The 23363-nt window shown below is 42.5% G+C and overlaps 1 protein-coding gene across 37 annotated transcripts in view; it reads left to right on the forward strand.

Annotated features, from left to right (window-relative positions):
* camk2b1 (calcium/calmodulin-dependent protein kinase (CaM kinase) II beta 1) overlaps positions 1 to 23363 on the forward strand; it is a 132264-nt gene that overhangs the window by 77680 nt on the left and 31221 nt on the right. For 11 of the 37 annotated variants that reach the window (XM_078170526.1, XM_078170542.1, XM_078170528.1 and 8 more), the window contains 2 exons: positions 8786 to 8820; positions 19865 to 19933. In XM_078170526.1, coding sequence (XP_078026652.1) covers positions 8786 to 8820; positions 19865 to 19933 — 104 coding nt within the window. Of the gene's footprint in view, positions 1 to 8782; positions 8821 to 10977; positions 11011 to 19864; positions 19934 to 23363 lie in introns of all 37 variants that reach the window. The other 26 variants (XM_078170543.1, XM_033619411.2, XM_078170537.1 and 23 more) reach the window with 5 other exon arrangements.

Consider the following 23363-nt stretch of genomic DNA (forward strand, 5'->3'; position numbering starts at 1 on the left):
AATGAAATACCCTTATCACTTTCATTACTCTTCCTCTCTGCTCTCCTGATCTTCTCATGTCCTCTTCTTTTGCCAAGCCATCAGAGAATATGTGAGAATGATCTTGACACTCTTCTGACCCAATTTCTTCCCCTCAGTAACAATCAGCCTTTGGAAGGAGGAACAACAGCAAAACAAGAAGCCATGCACATTCATGCCAATCTCACATCTCTCAAGATTATCTAATGCTTCTTTACCACTTCCTATGAGTACCCCCCTCGACCGCTGAATGTGTGAACCCCACTTCAAACTTGAGACACTATGAGGCAGGAAAGTAGAAGAAGAAAGGTTGGACAAAAGGCGGCTGGTGGTTGATTACTCTCACGCTTTTCAAGTGAGAGCTTTAAAAGTCCACTTGTAAGGATGTAATTTTTTCTTCAGAGGACTGAGCCAGAGCTCCACTAGACTTTGAGCCGGCCTCCTTGTGATTGGTCCTCTGTTCCTCCCAAGAAATCACTGCCCAGTGGATAATCTCATGGCAGGGTTCCTACCCAGTATGGAAAAGTATGGAACGTGATTGTAGTGATTTCCAGGTCAGGGTACGTGTGGAAAATTAGAAAAGACAGTATGAAAACATATTTGTGTTTCCAGACTATTTCCCCTTCCAAAACAGAATAGTTTTTATGGCATTTGGAGCAGGCAACTGTTTTCAATTTTATTTATAAAAGACTTAAAAAATGGCAGGGGAATGATAACATAGAGTGGTCCAGGGATGACATTTTTCTGTAGGCTGGCGCAGAAGGTAGCATCACCCTAGTTCCCTTATCAGAACAATGGGATTTCTCCATTGGATTTTGGATTATTGCAAAAAATAAGCTCTGTGGTAAACAAACATTTATGATACTTACATGTTTTGTTCATCAGCATAATCCTCACAAATGAACTCACTGAGATGCAATCACCATAAGTAAAAGGCTAATGTAAGGCTATCAAGAATTACACCATGGCAGCATGACTTAGCGTCGTGACCCTAGTAAGGCTGTAAAGCTGTGTTTGGAGTGATGATGTTCTGTAGTCTCATTTAGCCACTTGTTAGCAGCCACTGTGAAACTTATTGAAGAAGTTCTCTTCAAAGCCAGACTCCAATACTAACAGGGTTGTTTTAGGATGCATGTGAGAACTACTGAGCATACGACTAGGTAAATGAGGCTTGAATTATACTGCATGAGTGATATGAGTGTCAGTGTCACTGTACGTTCAAACCAGAAGCTTTCAAAGAGGCAAAGTCTCTCGTGGACATCCAAGAAGCACGACTGTCAAAAATATTTGTGGCAGCATTGGTCACTCATCACGTTTGATCGTGCTTGTCAATTTAAAGGAGCCGCAAAGTGGACTAGTGGAAAGCGGCGCAGTTGAGCTCATAGTTGGCCTACAGAAAGTTATGTTTGGTCAATGAAAAGAGAAAACGGAAATAGAACACCTAAAAAGGTCACAGTTAAACAATAAAGCCTGCAATTCTCTCCTCTATTACTAACATTACACACTTTAAAACTCATCAGACCAACCAACCATCTCCGCGACACGGCCCCAAGCCTTATTCTTTTTATTTTGGTCTCTGTAACCGAACAGCGACAGTGTGCTATAGGAACCAAAGTTACATGGCTTGTTCTCTGGGACCTACTTCATCGAAGCACATCAGCATTCCGATTGGTTGTTGCCGAACCGCATCAGAGCTCATTACCATAAAGTAAAACTAGTTTTAATTCTCCTCCCGACCTTCTCCAGTCGCTTTGGTCGCCCAAGACTCATGGCTGACAACCAGGTCGCCCAAGTCGCCGGGCTCTTGTTGAAAATTTATGACTTCCGGCGTTTTGGAAACTCTGGTTGCTGTTGGTTTGAACGTACAGTTACTGTTGTTAAAGTGGTCCCTAATCAGTAAATAACTGTCGGTGAAGATTCTTAGTCATCCAGGTCATGGTAATCCTAAGTGCTATATCATAGGCAACTGGGCAACTCCCATCCCACTTTCCCAGACTCAAATTTCTACACTGCTCCATAGATTTCTCAGACCATATTTGACATCCTTAAAGGCATAATTCACCCAAAAAAATGACCATTTGTGTATCAATGAATCATGCAGCGATACCTTGAATTTGTAAAGAAGACTGTTTTTCTAGCATGCCTCCACAGAAATGGTGAACATAGTTATTTACTCGTAAGTGCTTTATCGTAGGCAACTGGACTTGCTTGCGTTTCTTGAAGATGTTTCGCCTTTCATCCAAGAAGCTTCTTCAGTTCTGAACTGAAGAAGCTTCTTGGATAGAAAAACAGTCTTCTTCACAAATTCAAGGTATCGCTGCATGATTCATTGATACACAAATGGTCATTTTTTGGGTGAATTATGCCTTTAAGGGAAATAATATGGGTAGCACTCGTTAGTTTACTTCCACTTTGAGCAGAGATATTTGTCATTAGACTTAAAAACCACACTAGGTAAATCCAAGTTGGCTATTTGCACTCAGATGTCAAATATGGTCTGAGAGCAGTGTGGAAATTTGAGTCTGGGAAAGTATGGGATTTGAAATGGAAAATGTGAAGGAACCCTGTCATGGAATTTAGGCTTCTGCTGAAAATTCAGTGTCCCTGGCTCAGAGCGTATTTGGAAACGAACGTGAGGAAATCAGAGAGGAGCTGTGTCTCATGTTCAGAGAGAGAGAGAGAGAGGGAAAGAAAGAGAGGCAGAGGGAAGGAAGGAGGAAAAAAAACCCAGCCAGAAATAGTGTTTTATGTAACATGGCTGGCTGCTGATGTGATTGCATCTGATTAGACTTGAAATTGCACTCAGCCCCTTTAAAAAGTCCCAGCAAGGATTATGTCGAGGGGAATAAGAGAGAGAGAAGGAGTCTGGGACTCGGTGATAGGCAACAGCATTTCCCAAATTACTGGTGTATTTCTTATAATCAAGCCATACTGCTAAAGAACATCATTTGTAATGTGACATAAATGTAATTTGTGTCTTCAGATGATTTAATATTCAAACCTGTTGGCCCTTGATGTACAACAGTGGTTCAAACTTTTCCTTTGCCTTCCTTTGGGTGAAGAAAAAGATTTCACGATGACAAAAATACTGTCAGATGGGCACTTTGTCTTTCTTACTTTTCTACTGTCACTCCTTCACCAGTTCATACTGTTATTTTATGGTCACATTGCCATGTATCTGGACATGCTGCATATCTTTTTGTTTTCAGGGAAATCTGCTCTGTAGGATTGAGTTAATATCATATTGAGTTGAGTCTCAGGGGTGTAGGCTCCATAGGAGTCTTAAAATGTTGTCTTGTTGTGTTATTGGGAGCCAGAATAGAAGGAGTCTTGGCTAAAAACCTAAATGTGAACACATACCAGCTGCCACTGCCTGTCAAAAAAAAAAAAAAAGACAGCTATGGTTAAATGTGATAAGACAAAAGGACTGGATGGAGGCGATCATGAAAAATGCTCACGTGCAGCGCACACTTCATATCAGGTTAAGGAAAAGTATTTAGTGTTGTAGGGAAGAATAACGTTATGTGTATTAAAGGTTATTATGTCCATCTCTCTAGAAATTGGGGAGGTATTTAGAGGAATATTGAATTTCTCTGTAATGCTTATTTTTTAAAGCATTAGCTAACATTAGCTTAGATAGCAAAACAAACTCCTCCTCCTCCTTTGTAAGATTGGCATAGTAATCAACCACAAACCTTCCTGTGACATCATCCATCCACTGAGTGAGAGCATACGGGTTGGCCGGTCTGGTCCCATTGGTCAGTGTTTACTTATTCGAATTACGCTCGCAGTCCTGGAGAGTGAATGACCTGACATGGTGCATTCGTAAATTCAGTCTGGTGCTCTACAATAAAATGAGAGCCCTGTTGGACGAAGACAAGGTCGCGTTATATTTCTATATGAGTTAACGAACAGTTAAGGTAATCGCACATTCACTTCACTTGGTGCTCTGCCGCTCCGTCTCCACAGACAGATTGCTCAGAGTGCACTCTGCCGCTCTGAGAGTCCGGTGCTCTGGATAGCTGAACAGTTCATTCAGACAGCGCTCTGAATTTAAGAACAGTCCACATATGGACATATGGAATGGGTATTTCTGAACGCACTAGTGTCATTATCTTCCTCCATTGTCTTAGGCTCTGTTTAGACGACAACAGTTTCTCTAAAAATGGAAAAGTCTGTCCTTTGGTTTTAAAATACTTCTGCGTTTATATGACGACGTTAGTGAAACGATCCCCGTTCAAACGGAGCCGCAAAATCTACTGGAAACGCTGTAGTATGCACGCCAGGCCAATGGGTGGCAGTGTAAATTTGCAAAGCAACACCACGGCATGACGCCATGCGCCTGTGCTGAAGCGCCTTCCTCTACAATGCGGTGATTACAAACCAAAACAAAGAAGACACGCTGGCGAAAGCATGCACAGATAACTTTGTCTGGATGGACGACGAGGTGGAGTTGCTACAGTAACAGATCTACACTTCACTTCAAATCAACAGGGTGAGCAGCACAAACACAGCTCGCCATTGTTGTTGTGACGGTCGACTTTCTCACGCATGCCTAGTGACTGGAACCGTAATGCGCATGTGCGAAAAGTTTCTGTTTTCAGAGGAACTGCATATTGCAAGTTACAACGGAGATGCTGCCGTTTCCAAAAAGTTGCACTCTGGAACCCGTTTTCAAAACGTTGTGTTTTCAGGCACCCAAAACGCCGCTGTCGTGTAAACGGTCGGCCAAAACGCAACTAAAGTTTATTGTTTTCAGTTGAAATAGTTGTTGTATAAACGGGACCTAAAACAAGCCAACAGAACTTGCTAGTTAGCGCTAAATCATGCGGAGGATTGTTTTGCCTCCAGCCAAGACCCGCCCACCAAAAACATCATAGTGTTTACTGACAGTAAAAGTGTCAATAAAGACAGCGGAAACATACCCACCTTATTCCTAGCCCCTACGATACCTTGCGTGAATTATGGGCGCAGTTTTCACCACTCAGTCGGAACTGGTGTGTTCCAGTGGCAATGGTTTGGTAATGGTGCACCTCTCCTTTGTCCTAGAGCGATTGGGAATTTCAGTGTGTAACACAACGCCTGTAACACCTTACTCGGATAATGTGATCATACCTCTGTCATCTGTGACAGCCATCTGACAGCATTGGTTGTTTATGACATTTTACAACGCATAAACAGACACTAACACATTCAGTGAATATTTAACACAATTCAGTTCAATTGTAGCTCCGTGTAAAGTGAATAAACGTGATGTGTTTCCAGCTAATGCTCCACTCGTCTGCCTGATTGACAGTTTACACGTTTATAACTGCTGATTTATTAAAATCGGAGTTGCACTGAGAGAAACATAACACCACATTTAGCAGCAGACTTCAGTCATATTAGTAACATTAAGTAATAGTAGGTTGAGAATGCAGACAGGGATCGACAGAAATGTCTCGCACCAATGTCTAGTGACAAACCTGTCATTCTAGGTGTCATTCTCTTTGCAAATTTTGATTTTAATACTAGCCTGCCATGTCTCGTCAAACTCTTTTGGTTTTATTATTTCTCATGTCAACTGCACTGTTGGTTACAGGAACAATCCCCTTTGGTTCAGGCTGCATGTTCAACACACTGTTGTTGAAGCCACAGATTTAATGAAGCCTGGTTATACAATTACAGACAGTGCAGCAGGTACCAGAGCTCCGCAAACACATTTTACTAAATGCTTAGTTAGGTTTAGACAAATCATAGATCAGTTTGTGTGACTAACCACATTACTGCTACCTTCACTGTCTCACTGGAAGTTGCACCCATAATGATTTCTACAGCAGCGCCCCCAGAAATACGGTAGATAGAGCCATCTTTCTCTTCTTTAATAGGCTGCAGCTATTCTTTGCTACACCAATCAGAAGTGTGAGATGGGGAAATTGCTTCCAATATGGAGGACTAATCCAGCCTTTCTGTGCTTCAGACATTAATGTAGCCTTTTTGACATGATTCACAAAGATGAAAAAAATGCTTGAACATGTAATTCATCCCAAGTTCACGAGGAACTGTGTTCAATTTTAGCTCCCAGTTGGATAAAAGTATTTTCTTTCCTGATCAAGAAAGTTGTTGAACTGTTGACTCTCCAGTGGTTCATCGACAGTTATAGAAACATGGCAGCCGAGAAATCAAAATAGTTTGTAACGTTTAGATGTGAACTCAAACAGATAATCAACTCATATGAGTGCAGGGTTACAGCTGTAAAGGTCCAACAGGTCTGCTAGTGCATTTTTTGTTTTAACCTTAAAGCAGTGAAAATACACGCCTTTGCCCATCTGATCTCGTCAACATCTGGCATCGTGTTATTGTTAATCCTCTGTCTACATCCTCACACCCACAGCCTCCACTGGCAAACCACCACAGAGTCTGGCTCTTATTTTGGGGCCCTTCTGGGTGAAGGTGTATCTATCTAAGGCAATTGGACCACCTAGCTATCCGTGCTTTAGCAGTGCAGTCATGGTGAATGCCCTGCGGACCGTTCTGTTGTCTGGGCGCAGTTTCCGCTGTTGTAAGGATTATGGGTATTACGTTCATCAGAGGACTGAGTCTACAGTATCGTTCTTCTTCTCCTACCCTCACTCCCTCCCTCATTACCCTTCATTAGAGAGCAGACTGAAGACAAATCCTCCTTAAGGCCCCCACAGAGTTCTTTAAGGCAGGGCTTATTGTTGGGTCTTGCACGGCAGCCATCTTTGTTTCGGCTTCCTCGCAACCATGAGGGGACCTTGGCACAAGAATTGATGTGAAACAATGAGTTGGAGTACGTTTTTATTTCACTGGCAACAACGTCTCTGTATTGTTAAAAAACCAAAGCAATGAGTTGTGACCCTAAAGCAGTTGATGTGTGTTGAGTTGAGATGCAACACTGCAATAATTCCTTGTCCGCCTGACCAACTAGCTTTGGCTTTAAGCATAAATCCTCTTTGGAGCTGTAGGTGGTACCTTGCTAGATCTATAAAACCTGATTAAATCACTCCAATGCACCTATTTAACAGGGGCAGTGATTTTCAATTACTTCAGATCGTGCGATTGCATAATGAGCTTGATTTCGTGTATTGATTGTTGGCAGGGGGTTATTTTTAGAAGGTTAATGGCTGCACAGCATCACTAGAAGGAAAACACATTTAGGGGATAATGTACATCGAGCGCGCCATTATTAGGAAATGAATCCCAACAGGGTGATGCAGGTTTTTAATCATCCTGAAGGGGTTCAGTTCACGATAATGACTTGCTCGCTGTACGGTATCACACTTATTACACGGCTTCTTAGTTACGAAATTAATAATTGGATGCAAAGTATTTATTTAGAAATGATTGCACTATTTTAAAATGAACTTATAGCATCTGCTATGCATCTGTGATCAGAACTGTATCCATAGCAGTGGTCTGCTATTCAAAAATATAACAGATTACTAACTGGACACGATGCAAACGAGTGTAGTTAGTTAGTTAGTTAGTTTCAGTTTCTTCTCAGCAAACAGGCTAAACAACATGTAGCTTGCTTGAAAAACCACTCACCCTAACTCTGTTTTGGTGAAGCTTTACACATCTCCAACCTACTTTAAGAGCAACAGCAAGCCGTTGCTTCGGCTTGATCGGAGCTCAATGGTCGCTCCTTGTATATCTGGACAGTTTTTCGCACTCCATCCGCCAGAGTGCCATCACTCGATGAATGTTAGGAAGAGGTGTAATGCCAATGCCATAAATGACCAATCAGATTCAAGTGTTCAACAAAGCTGTGTAATAAGTGTGGATAACATCACGTATCATGGTGGCTGGAAAAGTCACAGTGCTGCTACCGTGAAACAGAATTTCAGTGCTCTGTCACCAAGGTGCTGGGGTGCTCTTGCTCTTTCGGAATAAAGCAGGGTTCACACTGGACGCGGAAGCACCGCAAAGCGCACAGATTTCCATGGCGCGCTGCATGCTACCTTTTGGCGCCCATGTTAACCAGCTAGCTAGGTTCTGAACTGGTAGGTAGCGGTCCAAAAGTGGGTTGTGGATCCATTCTGAATTTATGGCACAGAGCTTTTATTTTGAAGTGCTTTTTCCTGCTGTAGAGTGACTGACAGCCCTGACAAGTAGCTGGACAACATGGCCAAACACAAGTATGACACTAAAGATATTAAACTGTGTAGACTTTGAAGTAATGACAAAGGAGAAATCTGGACCCCGTGGCTGGACCAGTTGGGAACCAGCTCCGGGGCCGGCTCACGATCTGCAGCGATACTTTCGGCATCTGGCCTGTTTTTGTTCTAAGGCAAATCTGCCAGGAAGACACACTGATAATCCATTCTGAGTGATATAAAGGATATATTATACATGACATAAGTGATCTGATTCTTATATATGATAAAGTATGCATCCCACGCTTACTTGTACCACGTATTTGTCACGTTTGTCTAAATTAAGAGCGAGAGAGATGTGGACATGCACACGGGCAGATAGAAACAGAGCTCTACATGTTATTAGAAACGAGCAGAGAAGCACATTTGTCCAGTGTGAACCTGGTGTACGACTACCTCAACTGAGCTATTGCTTTTCAAAAAGACAATTTTACTACAGAGGTCAATAAAGAACATTTTTCCACAAAGTCAAAAGAATTCAGTCCCTTCAATGTAGGTTAAAGATGTAGCAGATGTGACTCACTGAAATAAGTCATTGTTGTGTTAGCTGTTTCTGCTCATCTCCACCTCTGACTGGTTATTTCTGCCTTTGTTTGTCATTGCAGCAGCTAAGACCTTGCTCAACAAAAAGGCAGATGTCAAGGTAAGGGTCATCACGTCTTCCTCCCACGTCTCTGCCTTTCACTCCCTCTTGCTTAATTTCCCAGAGATAGAAACTCTGCCTCTTCTTCTCTGGTGTTTTTTCTCTGCTCCACTCCACTCCACTGGCTAATCTCACTTTTGCCCACTGTAGCTCACTTTTTTCATTAATTCTGTGTCTGTCATGAGCTCATTGTGTTCATTTGAATTTTGTTTTAAAAAGCCGCAGCCCTACTCTGGATACAAATCTGTGGACATGTGTCCGTATACATGTGTGTGTATGCTTTTGTGCTTTTGTCAGCCTGCGTGTTGCCTGTCAGAGCTCAAGCCTCAAGTAGCACATCCTTCTGATTCGGCATTATCCAGCTCATTGCCACCTCTCCATCTCCATTATTAAATGTAACCATCTGTCAGCCTCCCCATTTGTTTTTTCATCACTTCCTCTGCCTCTCATCCCTCCATTTCTGCCTCTTCCTCGTCTTTCAGTGCTTCCTATTCCTGCTCACCCCATCTGGTCTTTAACCCCACATTCCAGTTCATCCTTTAATGAAGATCTCTCACCATCCCACACTCGCACGCACACACTGCAGTAACACATCCCACACAAAGCTTCCATGAACGTGTCTGTGTATGCAGCATGTATGCATGATAGTGTGCGACAAAGCTCGGAACGTGGCGTACATGCAAAAGAATGCGTTTGCTTCTCTGCATTGTACATTATGTTTGGTGGAGCTTTGCGAGCGCACACATGGACACACAGGTGTGTGTTTGTTGTTTATGCAAATGTGACTGTGTGTGAATACATCACATTTGTTTGTCGGCTCGAAAAGAGAACGAAAGCACAAATGGGGGCGTGAGCATGCCTGCACATTGAGTGTGCGTAAGCGTGGGTGTCTGTAAGTGTGGTTTGCTCATGTGCGCGTGTGTGTGTGTGTGTGTGTGTGTGCGCGCATGGCCCCCCTCCCCTTTCTCCCTGCTCAGTTGGTTCAGCAGGGAATGTGACTCCAGTTCCAGGAATAGCTGCCAGTCTGGACCCTGGAAACTCAGACGACAGAAATAGACGCTTACTTCCACTGCGGCGCACTCATTGCCTAGCAACAGGCTCCCCACACACTCACCCCAAACCATTTCTAAAGGTGTCTTCTTCGTTTGCTGCCATCCCCGCTTTCCTTCGTCCCTCCCTCTTCTCTTGTTTCTTCCCTCCACATGTCCTTTTGGCCACTCTGACCTCCTCTCCTCGGCCTCTCCTCCTTCTTCCTCTCCAGCTGGTTCATTAACGCGTAATGGCACCTGACTTTTTTCTTTCTGCTGTAACACCTGCTCAGAGCAAGCAGGCAGTCTCTCTCTGGCACTAACTACACACCACCGTCAGCCTCCCATGTTGCCAGCTACTGCCCATAAAAGCCACTCCATTCAGCATTTCATGCAGTGTTGTTGTATTGATGACACACACTGTGTCTATGTTTTTGTTTCTAAAAGATATGACATGTAGCAGGGTAGAATCAACTGAGAAACTGCTACAAACAATCCAACAGATTTCAAATTCACAAGAATACAAAATACAAGTACAAGAGGTTTTGATTGGTCTTGATTGCACCCATGTCCCCAAATGATCCTGGTGATAATTTACTGATGCATAAATTCCACATGTGACAGCTTTACAAGCATTGAGCCAGTTGTGATTTTAAATTTAAAATGAGTTCGGGGAGAATGCTTTTGTATTCTGACCGAATCAATTTTGCATTATGTCTCCATCGTGCTCCTTGGTGCCTCAAATGTTCCTGATCTGTTGACAGAAGAAGAGCAGGCCACAGTTTTGTCATCTGCACCACATCTCTGTGATCTGCTTCTCACTCTTATGTCCTCTTCCTGATGACTCCCACTCAAACCACTGCTCCTTTTCCTTGTGCTTGCACCTCCATACTTTTGCAGTAACACTTGAAGGGAAACACTTGTCCTTCATCTGCGTTGTCCAAGCAGATCCTGTTCTTCTGAAGGATTGAAAGCCGCATCGACATCAGAGTGCACAAGTTCTCTTTCTCACTTTGTACCAGTTTCATTCACTTTTGTCATTGGTTATTTTATCTCCCCCTCCCTTCTTCTATCATCCCTTCATCCATCCGTCAATAAATCCATGCATCCATCAATCGCCTGAGGACAGAAACGCAAGTCCAGCTCTACTGTCCAGTATATGGTGAGCATGCTATTTATGTGTTTGCCCAGTGACTCCTTTTTTTTTTTCTTCTTCTTTCTCTCCGCTCCCACTTTCTCCACTCCTGTGTTTGTTATATCCACCTTGCCCTGCCTTTACTCTATTTCATCAGTAGGGTTTAGTTTCCCTCACCTTGCTGAAGAACTAATCTGTGACATAGTGATGCCCAATTCATGAGGCATTTTATTCAAACAGCAGTCAAGTGTCATGTAGGCATTTCCTAGGAATCCTGCTCTGGTGCATAAGAAGTGATACTTTTTTTTTGTAGGGGTGCACCGATTGTGAAATTCTGAGCCGATACCAATGTTTAAAATAAAAACGTTGGTGGATAGCAGAAGCCAATGTTTTTTTGTTGTTGTTCTTTTTTAGGTATAACAGAAGTCTTTATTATAAAAAAAACAACTGAACTGTTTTTAAGTCATTCAGCCTTTCACAACATCTTTAAAAGAGCATACATTCAAAAATAGAAATGTATAAAGTAACCTTTAACATAGCCTCCTTTCACATGAAAAAGAAAAAAAGAACTGCTTCACAGTCCCTTTCTACTACATATACATATCATAACTCCTAAAATCCTATTCATATTGTTGTGGAAATATCAAGAAGTTCGCCCTTTAAACAACTGTATAGAGCAGTGAAGGAATGAGTCCTAAATCCCAGGAATGAGTTAGTATTTTAGCACTCACGGTTCCCTCATCTCAATGGGTTTTTGGTAGGGCTGTAGTCAACCAAAGAAAATCTTGGTCAACTAAAGTCGCACATCATCTTCAACTGATCGATTAGTCGTGGGGGAAAAAAATTGGCATGTTATTTTTACTTCTGCAGTGGAGGACTGTGTTAAGTGCTGTAAAGTTCAGTTCAAATCAAACTTTATTTATATAGTTGATTCAAAACACACATTAAATATGGCTTAATAGAGACAATTTCAAACACAACTACGCAAATTGGCTTCACTATAAATCGCACAACTGACAGACAAACACTTGTCTTTATCTGGACACATTTCCACCCACATGCTAACGTTATTAGCACAAGCCTATGGCGTTTTACATTGTATAAATTAGCCTAGCATCTAGCGATCTTTTCCTCTTCTCATATAAAACCAGGGACAACAGCAACATGTAACAAAGGTAACGGCACTCAATGTGGCTCCATTACAACTCACAACATTCACCAACAAAACAGCTGTATTATACTAAACACGTTTTCCAAGCAAATACAACATGCTAATGTTTTTAGCACAAGCCTATGGCATTTTACATTGTATAAATTAGCCTAGCGACGAGATTTCCTCTGCTCAAATGAAGCCAGGATAAATCACACATGACTTAAAATGCCATTTTAGTGGAGGCTTTACTGTCCTCACAATTTATTGTTTCTTATCTGTGAAGTGCAAGTAAATACAAGCTTCGTTTCCACTGAAGGAAATGGTTTCAGCTTACAGAAACAGACAGAAGGTCTGCGTCACCGCGACGCTGAGCGTGAGGGTGGGCGAGTTCAACTTTCTGTCAACAAAGGGTGGGTTTTGAAAACACCCCCATTTTCACAGGTAACTTAGCCTGTCCCCCCTGCCGCAGGAAATAATGGATTAATCCTGGAAAGCTGTTGATGTAGCACTTTTCTCCTTATGAAAGTAACACGGCGATTATTCAACTAATGAGAATTTGGTCAGATGAGAGCATAGCGACCAAATAATCGACTAGTCGACCAGGAGACTGCAGGCCTAGTTTTTGGTTAGATGCCTGAAATAATGTCTGTGGTTAACACAAGCTTAAGAGATTCAGGTTGTGTTGTATGACTTAAAATACGACGGTAATTACCCCATTTGTGAATTTTAAAGCCTTTAAGTGTTGTTAAGTAGGCATTTAGCTAATAAGTGGATAAATGAGACTACAGACTGTCATCACGCCAAACACAGCTTTACAGCCTCGTTGTGGTGGCGACGTTAAGTCATGCAACTGCAGTGTAGTTCGTTTATTGGCCAACATTGGCGTTTTACTTTTACTTAGCATTAATGAAGATTATCTTGCTGAACAAAACACGTAAATGTCATAAACTTTTGTTTGCCACAGAGGTTATTCTCTCAATAATCCAAAATTCAATAGAAACATACCATCTGCTTTTGACGAGGGAACCAGGGACCTGCTAACTTCCGGGTCGGCCTACAAAAAATATTCAAGTTTCTTGCCAAAACTTAAATTTTACGAGATAAACAAATGCAATTTCTGTTAGCCTTTAGTTCTGGCCACCAGCTGCTAACAGCTAACGCTAACTAGCTCTCCTCCTGCTGATATCAAAATGGATTTGTTGTTCACCTTGTTGCATTATCAGGGAACAAATAGGGTGCGTCTCCTGATACGTTGGTGGTGAGTTAACAGGGTCTTTTTGTCCCGGAGGCGTCCCAGGGAAAATTTTGATGTGACACAACAGAAAAACATTGGCCACTGCCATCAGTGAATGCCATCTTATTTGCAGATAGGTCGATGGCAGTCAACAAGGCGAATATCAGCCAATCCTGATATATCACCCACAAATTGGTGCATCCCTATGAATTTTACATGTTGGCAACAACAGCAGCACCTTGTTAGGACTGACAGAAACTGACAGAAAATAACATATACAGAAAGTCATTGTAAGTCAATGCCAAGGAGGAGTCACAGCTCCGGCCCTTGCAAAGTGCACTGCCATGACTCTAACCCTGTTATGACTCTGAAAGCGTAATAGAAGCAGGATGTTTCAGTTCCATCAGAGTTACTCCAGGGATGCTGCTCCAGATCTGTCAGGGGCACACTTTTAAAGGAGAGGCAGTGCGTGTGCTTGTAGTTGTGATGCAGAACTCTTCGGTCCTACAAGACATGTTCATGCTTCAAACAAAATGTAGGGGGGAAAAGTTTGGGTAGGCGGGGGCATACTTGCTCTTGCTCCCATCCCGAAGCACTGAATGCAGAGTCTTTATTCAAAATGTAAAATGAAACAGCAATTTTATTTGAATTCAGGTAAGTGAACTGAAAAAATCTGACCCCTGAGTTGTTTCCCTCTTTTCCTCCCTGACTCACCTTTTTTTTTTTTCATCAAACCTGGCATGTTACTTTCTTCCACACACCATCATCTGTTCCGCACCTCTTCCTCCTTCGTTCTCCCTGCACACTGCTGTCTTTACCCACCTGGACAACCACCTGTGAATACCCACTTTCTCCTTCCTCTGTTTAACCTCATAATTGTGAAGATGTGCGATCTCTTCTTAACATTTATCCTCTGATATGCAAGTGGTGGTACACAGTAGATATTTGACTTCAGTAGTTGTCTCCACCACGAGCAAACCGTTGCTCAGGACTGCTGTCATCATGCCATTGAGGAACGTAAGGGGTTTTCTCGCCACAGACACACATGATGCAGAAGCTAAGACCCTGAGCTGATGCTGCAAACAAGCTCTGACTGAGACATCTCACCCGCTAATCGTTACTTTGATGAGGAATACATTTCCTGTTGCTCCACAGAGGCAGCGGAGTGATCGCTGATGACGGCTTTTGATGGATTTAATGTGTGTGTGAGTGTGGGTGTCTGGGCAAGGATGTGTGTGAGCTCAGTGTGTGTGTGTATATGTCAGCTTATTGTCAGCTTACACCAGCTTTTATTTTCATGGCTGTTTTGTGTGTGTTTGCATTGTGTTGTCTCTTTGCACTTGTGTGTGCCGACGTATAAGCTCTCTTTTTCTTGTCTCCTCTACTCTCTTGAGTAAGCCCTGTGGCTTACAGCATTCACACTATGGTACGCATGTACATCCATAAACACACACCTATACTTGACATCCTCTCCATCCTGTGTCAGACGGCGTAGCTTAGAAGTAAATCATCTGACATTCATTTAATCTTGTGCTTCCTTCTAAAGATCTTTGATTTTTTTAAATAGCATAAAATGAGAATTGGAGTTAGGTGGAAGTGTCTCACCTCTTTGACAGATTTCTTTCCACTTTTTGAAACATTCACACCACGTTAAGGCTTAAAGGTGCAGTCTGATTCTAATCTAGTACACCTTTTGTCAATTTCAGCAAATATCTTCTTGCGGCTCACTAGCTGTCTGTTCTGTGTCCATTAAAAAAAAAAAAATCTGGTGTTCATACACAGCCCTGGCTCTGTAAATTGGAAACAAAAAAAGAATGGTCACAACCGAGCCAACGCTAACTACAAGCTAGCTTATTAGCTTAGCTCACAGACAGAAAGCCAGCTGGCTGCGTCAACATATTGTGCCCACTGTCCAGTCTTCACTCGTTTGCTGACGCAAGCCTTGGACACTGCACTGTGCATCAGCTAGGTTAGGCGGGAGCTAGTCTCTATACACAGACTCTACATTCAGTGAATGTAGAGTCTGTAGGCAAACCCCGGAGATCTTGCCTCCGGAAGAAGAGCGGAAGAGACTTGGTTTCCAGTTGTAGGCTGTTTGTAGTCCGCATGATATTGACCAATCACGTTTGAGCCGGCTGCAGTTGTTGCCAGGTTAAGCGCTCCATGCGGTGAACTAACGAGGAGGAACATAACCTGCGTCACTGCCAACTCTGAATCCATCGCAATGGTTCAGCATATTTACTTATATATAAACAGAAGTCGGAAACGGAAATGTGCCTCCTCCGCCCAAATCAAACTGGAATGCCAAAAAATCGGGGGTCTGCCCCCAGAGGCTGTATCGCTGTCTGCCCGAAGTCAGACGCCGAATACAGCCGATGGGTTCTGAGAATGGGTGGGAGCTAGTGGGCGCCGTTCCTTCGGCAATTACAGCTGCGGAGACATGACCTGTGTTCGAAATCGCTCCCTATCACGGATATAGTGCACTGTATAGTGTGTTCGCCATTTTGTAGTGTTGTTCGAATTCTCCGTGGTTAATTTCATTCACTGTATAGTGGACTATAAAATACCCACAATGCACAGCAAATGTGAGTGAACAAACGATGTACCCTACATTTTACTCCCATATACCACAATGCAATGCGGTCGTCTTTTGCCAGAGGAGAAGAAGAACAACAACCGCAAAGATGGCACAAAAAGAAAAGAAACGAATAGGATGTTAGCCGGTAACGTTAGCTCACGAGCTAACAATAGCCACTTAGCTCGCACGAGCCAGGGAGCTTGTAGCTCGTGCACTATCGTGAGCTATTACAGCTCACAATGCAGACACACAACCGTAGCTGACAAAACCAAACGTCCACACCATTGACATTTCAACAATTTATTGACAAAAAGTACAACCGCCATACAGTTTGATCATCCTCAAAGCGCCCGGTTTGTTTACATGATGCTTGGCGCGTCCACTTGCGTCACAGGAGTATACGGCACAGCTACTGACGCAACGACGTTCAGAAAATTTCAGTTAGTGTCCGAAATCTCGTTCAGTCGTTCCCCATGTAGTGCACTATATAGTAAACATGGAATAGGGAAGGGTGAGTGAGTGAGTGAGTGAGTGAGTGAGTGGACGGTTTCGAACACAGCTATGGTGGCCATCCTCTGAGCAAGCAGCTTCATTTTGAGCCACACAACTTCCTTATCACTGTTAATAATGCTGACATCACTAGCTGCATTGACACTGCACTAACGGTGATTTTGTCGTTACCACTGCTAAAGGGGGTTTGCAGCTCAAAACTGGGCTGTTTACGTACCCTGCCGACCTGGAGGGGAGACTGGACGGTGGGCAATAAAGATGGGTGATATGGCCCTGAAATACTATCATGAAATTTCAGGGTATTTTTGTGGTAACAGTATTCTTGACAATATGACATATTGTTAAAAAAAAAAAATCATCATATTTAAGTTAAGAAAATAGATTTGCAACAAAATCAGTGATATAGTTTTACAGTTTGCCTTCAAATATTCAGTAAAAACAAAAATGATCTCTCATTTCTTTAGTTTGTAAACAACAACAGTAACTCAGAGCGAGATTCAGATTCTGTATACGATATTAATAGTTCAACGAAATAAAATCCACCACATATTACACATTTAAACAGCTCACAAATACAAAAAATGTCCCCTGGGATCTATTTATATAAATCAACAGGTGATTTCCTTCTTTTAGTAAAATCCTAAATGATTGAGTTGTTTTTTTTTCCCACCTCTAATCATCACGCTGTAACCTGTGACAGGCTGTTATGATACCACAACTATCACACATTCATATATGGAGTTTTTGTGGAGCCACAAACGGCACGTGGGTTTACATTACCAAAGGCTTGATGCTGTGCTGCTGCCAGAGGAGCCGCTGGATGAGTTCCCTCTGAGCAATAAGTCACTAAAAGAGTCTGAGAAGTCCGGGGCTGTTCATAAAACATTCAGGACGCCACAGTTTATTCCACACTACTGAAGCTGCTCCTCTTTTGGAACCACCGCAGAGTCTGTAATAATTTCACTTTCAGCCATGCTAGTTGTTGCCGTGGGTAACAGTATGACGTCAATATGTCAACAAGTCAAAATATTGCGTGTATCAGGTTGCGAATTCTTTAGGGCTGTACCCAAATATTCGGATATTCGAATATTTGTTTCTATGGGTAGGTAGTCGATATTCATTTTTTTATTTTATTTTATTATTATTTTTTACATTGTTAAAAATGTGAAAATATAGTATAGCCTACCAACTGAGCTTGTGCGCACGGCATGCTTGAGCGCATCCGTCTGAGGCTGTGGATCAATGCCAAGTTTTACCACTTTATCACTATTCCCTCTCACTTGTAGCTGTTTTTTCGTTATCTTTTGAATTTAATATGAATTATGGAACCGTTTTTGTCAACGTTTGTTTCCCCCGTTTTGTACAGTAAATTATTGTTTAAAGTTTCAACAAGTTTCTTTTGGAGTGCGTGACACAAGTGTGTTTTGAAAACGACCGCGGACTGTCACCTGCTCAACGCATCAGTACCTTCGGATGCCATGACAGTAATAGCCAATAATGTAAAAATATCATTTACAGACCGATTTAACAGACGATCACTGCTGCCCGACCCACAGGTCCATTTGAGGGTCCCGCGGGTTACGGGTCGACCCGCGCATCACTACTCAGCTCAGTCTATAAAGGCTGTACACACAACAGTAAGGCTATAGACATTATATTCTATTCAGGCCGGCAGAACCAGCAGCGCATCGGCTCTACAGTGCACGGCACTGCTGATTAACCATTTTATTGCAGCACAGAGTGTCTGCCAGCAACCAATTACTTGCAGAGGCTTCCTACAATGTGTTTCAACGGTTCCGATTTAATCAGAAGACAAATTAAACAGAATGACTAGCCAGTGTGAAAATCAAAAGAAAGCATAGAATAATGTACAGAAGGAGACTGTTGTGCCATCACATTTTTTTGTGGTTTGAGAGCAAAGATCCGGTCGCCACTGTGCAAAACTCCGCAATACAATTAGGTCCCAAAAAAAACCCCGGAGTCCGCCTCCACCATATTCAAATATTCGTTTTAAATTCTGCCGAAGGTCCGAATGTTAAAAAATGGTATTCGGGACAGCCCTAGAATTCTTCATATATTAAAAATGATACCGGTATTATCATGGACGAGATGATATGACACACCTCTAGTGGACAGAATGGTGGCGTTACAAGCGGTCACCAATGGCTGAGCAACACCACTAGGTAACCTTAGCTGCCATTAGGCCTGGGTGGTGCGCAGTGCAGTAAACAGAAGAAGAGCAAGATTAATCTATGTCCGACATGTGTAACCGGTCAATGATTAATGGCTAACTGGTAACATCTCCAGTTCAAGTATCAACAATCTTTCTAAAGAATCTCTGACTCCACCTTCAATAGGACATTAAGTAACCCATGACCTCTCGTGACCTCTATCACTGAGTAGGAGGGATTGCTTAGATGTGATAGTGTTACATGATGAAGATTTATGTAAGGCTAGCTGACTTCTTAGACTGAGTCACTTTGGTGAGTCACTTCCACACCCAGCTCTCAGCCCCATTTAGCAACTTCAAGTTGATATATTTTCCAGACAAGGTTACAAATAATTGAATGCAGATTTAATGCAAATATCATTATGATCGAACTAAGCTATAAAGGACCTGCTGCTCTTTGATGTGTGGCCTTCAAAGGAGCATTTAATCAAGGCTCATGAAGGTGATTCATTGCTCATAAAGGTGATTCATTCTGGCCAGAGTGAATCACCTTTATGAGCATTTAATCAAGGCTCATAAAGGTGATTCATTCTGGCCAAATGGCACCGCTGAATCGATGCAATGTGAAATGGTAAGCAGCGGAAGTCACCAGTGACGCCATCGTGATGTCACCGATGTCACCCGCCCCCTCATGCCACCTCTCAGAATTACAGATTAGTGTTTTGAATCACAGCTGCTGCTGCTGCTGCTGCTGCCTGCCATCTACTGGACTCCACACTGAGACATTCACATATCTCTGTCTTACTATGATTGTGGTTCAGTAAAGGGTCGCCTCACCTAAAGTGGTATCTCCTCCTTGTTTTGGTGCAGTAATTTAGTGTACCTGAACAGTCATTAAAAGGCATGATAGTTTCTTTTAATGTAGTTTTTAGGACTTTAAGCAGCACAAACAAAACTACACTAACCTCTACTACATTTGGGTGGCAAGAGAATTTTCATACCTAAACCTTTTCTCATATTTTGTTTGTAATTCCAACTGGAAATAAGTGAAATTTAATTAATAGTACGTCACAAAAGGTAAAACGTTGGAAGAAGTACAGAAGTGCAGGGACACAGGCTTTATTAAAAGCGCGCACACATTCACGCACAAGCACGGACACACTCTCACAAAGCCACCTCTTGCTGTTGTTAACACTCTTGTTGTGTCTCTACCCTTTCCTCTCCTTTCCTGCACAGCCCCAGACAAACAGCACCAAAAACAGCATAGTCACCAGCCCCAAAGGAAACATCCCTTCACCTGCTCTGGTATTTACCTCCTAACCCCCCCCCCCCCCCCCTCTTTACCTTTGAGTGTGTGTGTGTGTGTGTGTCTGTCTATTCCACTGCCCGTCTGTCCTTCAAGACCCCTATTTCCTACCCCACTCCCCTTCTCTCTCACTTTTGTCTGTTATTCTCTGTCTGTCTCGTTGTTTGTGGTCGATCTTTGCCCAGCTGCTGCGAGGCCCACAGCGGTCAGGCAGGTCTTAAACCAGCAGGTGGTGTCAGGAAACATTTCCACATGGCAGGTGTGGATGCTATGTGACTTGCACGCGGGTTGATATTGTTCTGCCATGTCGTTTTCTCTGTCAGTGAGAGTTTCCCAAAAGAGGAACGGACAGCCAATGCCTGCCGGGGCTGTCAGTGCGATTTACCCCCTTCTTCCTGTGTATGCCGCTGTAGAGAAGCGGATCCCCACTGCGAGAGCATCAAAGTCCAAAGGTCTTCAGATTGTCCTTCCAGCCAAATAGCACACCAGCTGGTTTCAGAGATTAATTCCTCCTCTTCTGTTAATGGTGTGAAAATCAGAGAAATCGGCTTATTGGCTGGAGAAAACCTGCGTGTTCTTGGGCTTCTGGCACGTGGTCACAAAGCGCTTTTATTGAGGGAATCTGTGTGCATTTACACCTGGAAGGATAGTCCAGAAGTGCGAGCAGGAATTTTACTCCAACCTTCAGGGGGGATTTCCAAATTATTTGTGCTTCTCTTTTTGATTTGTGTTGGCTTCATCTTATTTACACTCTCTGTTAGTGATAGGGTTGGATACCTTTCACATTTCAACTGGCACTGCCAGCTGCAATTCAGTACTGGTAACCAACAGTCCCTTTTTTCACTACTTTACTCTCTCTGTAATAACAAAAATATAATATAGGTGTTAAAAAATAACTCAAAACTTAAAGCAGCCAGGCACAAGTGAAGAGAGATTCTGAGGGAGTGTGCTGCTGACAACGGAGACGTGCGAGTCTGCACGGAGCTGGTGCAGGCAGCTGCATGGGTAAAAATGAGAGTTGCTTAAGAGGTGAGTGAAAGACGCTGATATGTTTGCAGTGTAGATATAGGGAAGGTTTTCACCTGGTGCCAGTGTGCCACATTCTGGCTGCAAGGCGATGTTGTTCAGTTGTGCAAGTTCAAGTTCAGTACCCAACCTTCGTGGGTGAGTTACAGACATGGGAACTTATTTCTCATCATTTTCTTTCAGTAAAAAACATCATCATTTGTACATCTGTTAGAATAAGACCCAAACTGTCTTTCACAGTGACCCCAGTCATTTAATAACTAATTTAGATTTTTAAAGTGGTCAGTTTGCTTCAGTTTTATGATACCATCACATACTGTTATTTTTAAAAAGGGAAAAAAAAATAGGTATAAGGATGCAAAATATATATGAGTAGTTTTATGCCCAGTTTCAGTTGTCCAGTGTCCAGTCATTTTATAATAACTAGTCCATACCTGGGGATGTGTTATGTATAGAGCAGGGGTCTGCAACCTTTACTATCAAAAGAGCCATTTTTGGCCCACATTAAAAAAAACAAAAAAAAATCTCTCTGGAGCTGCAATATATATTTGTGGCTTATCGTGACGGCAACACAGCCTATTTAATCCAAATTAGCCTACAAACATTCCTAATAATTTTTTGGGAGCCACTGGAGAAGGACTAAAGAGCCGCATGTGGCTCCTGAGCCACAGGTTGCCTACCCCTGGTATAGAGGAATAAGAAATCAAAAACAGTATATTAGAGGAGATGCAAAATCAGAGCTCTGTAAATGCACTGTGTAATAATTATTAATGTAAGACAAACAATGCACACTGTATTTAGAAACATGCTTTATGGCAAAATACATGGAGCATAGTTTTGGCTGACGGCACGGAGGCACGTGCGTGCGCGGGGCCATGCGCGGGCACACAGGTCCACACATACACACGCAACATGGAGAAAGAATGAAAGAAACAGTGCAAAGTGCACAGCGCAATGTTTAGTTTGTAATGTTTGTAGGCTAATGTCAGTAAAGTGAAAATACGTAACGGCTGGCTCGCGCACACAGACTCAGACGCACGTTCGTTCAGTAAAATAATTACCTTAGTCTTCAGCAAGTGTTGGTGCTTGAAATTGCATATCACAGCCATAAACTTTGGTCCGAGCGCAGGTGTTTTCCAAGTGGTCTCCACGCATGCGCAGCTCGTGCTGCTAATGGTGCTCACAGTATGAATGAGTAGTGGGCAAAAACGCGAATATAAACAGAAATGTGGGAAAAATGCAAAAACGGCATCGTAGCTGTCTGCACATGACCTCGATGAAAGCCTATGTGCAACTTCAGAGAAACAGGTCAAAGCAGTGAGGAGGAAAACGGATGATGACAGACGGACGGAGGGACAGAGGTTTCTCCATTTAATAGTAGGATGTTGTCACAAAACCAGAATTTGAAACAAAAAAATGATACTCAGTATCATGACAAATAATAACAAAAAGTTTAATGCGCACAAAACGTGACAGTTGTTGTATTTTGTGCCCCTGCCTTCAGTCATGTGGTGGGTTTGTTGCTGCAACAGCACGTTGAGGACCAGTTGATCTTGTCGTATAATTTTAAAACATATGATACACTTAAAAATGTTCTTTTTTTTTTTTCCTATTACATGCGAGTGTCCCCTCTCTAAATTCAGACTTTTCTGCAGGTCCTTGAAGGCAGCACAGGCTGAGCTCTCCATGAGTTATTTTTTCCTTCAGCAGCACTTTGTGAGTCATGGGGTGGACAACTGATCTGTTGATCTGTTCAGAGCCGATCACATCAGTTAGACCCAGTTCAGACCTGGTAGAATGAAATGTTAAGTTTCACTTCCAATGTTCCTGACACTCTGCTGCTACGTTTATGCCAAGACTGCGCTCTGTGTTGTACAATAAATAACCAAACAGAATATATATTTCACCGGCGCTCCTAATGAACAGTCCAGCAGTCCAAAAACAGAAAATCTATTTGTGTCGGCAGATGTTTTGATTGTGGCTGGCGGCCAATAATGAATGAATGTGTGGGAAACCCTGCTGTTGTTTCATCTGTGCAGCCTTGGGTTGAATATCTGATTTGACAGTACTGTCATACAGTATTAGTTCAAGTTTTTGACCATCAAAGCTTTAGTAAGAAATATTTGCGATTGAGAGACAAGGATCAGTTAAAGCACCTAAAATAAAGTGACATTTAGCCACTTTGTTGGTCACATAAGCCATAATATCTATTAAAAAGAATACTTTGCAAGATGGCTGAGCTGTTACTTACAGTTTTCCAGCTTTGCCGAGCTCATTGTGGATTTGTGACACACCTGTTTCGTTTGGCGTATCTTGCATTTGACTTTTCAGGGTCATCTTCGCAATTTTTGAATCTATTCCAGATGCTTGACGTTTTGACATTTTGTTAATATATCTGTAAGC

This window comes from Epinephelus lanceolatus, chromosome 9 (genome assembly GCF_041903045.1).
Source record: "Epinephelus lanceolatus isolate andai-2023 chromosome 9, ASM4190304v1, whole genome shotgun sequence".
Classification (NCBI taxonomy): Eukaryota; Metazoa; Chordata; class Actinopteri; order Perciformes; family Serranidae; genus Epinephelus; species Epinephelus lanceolatus.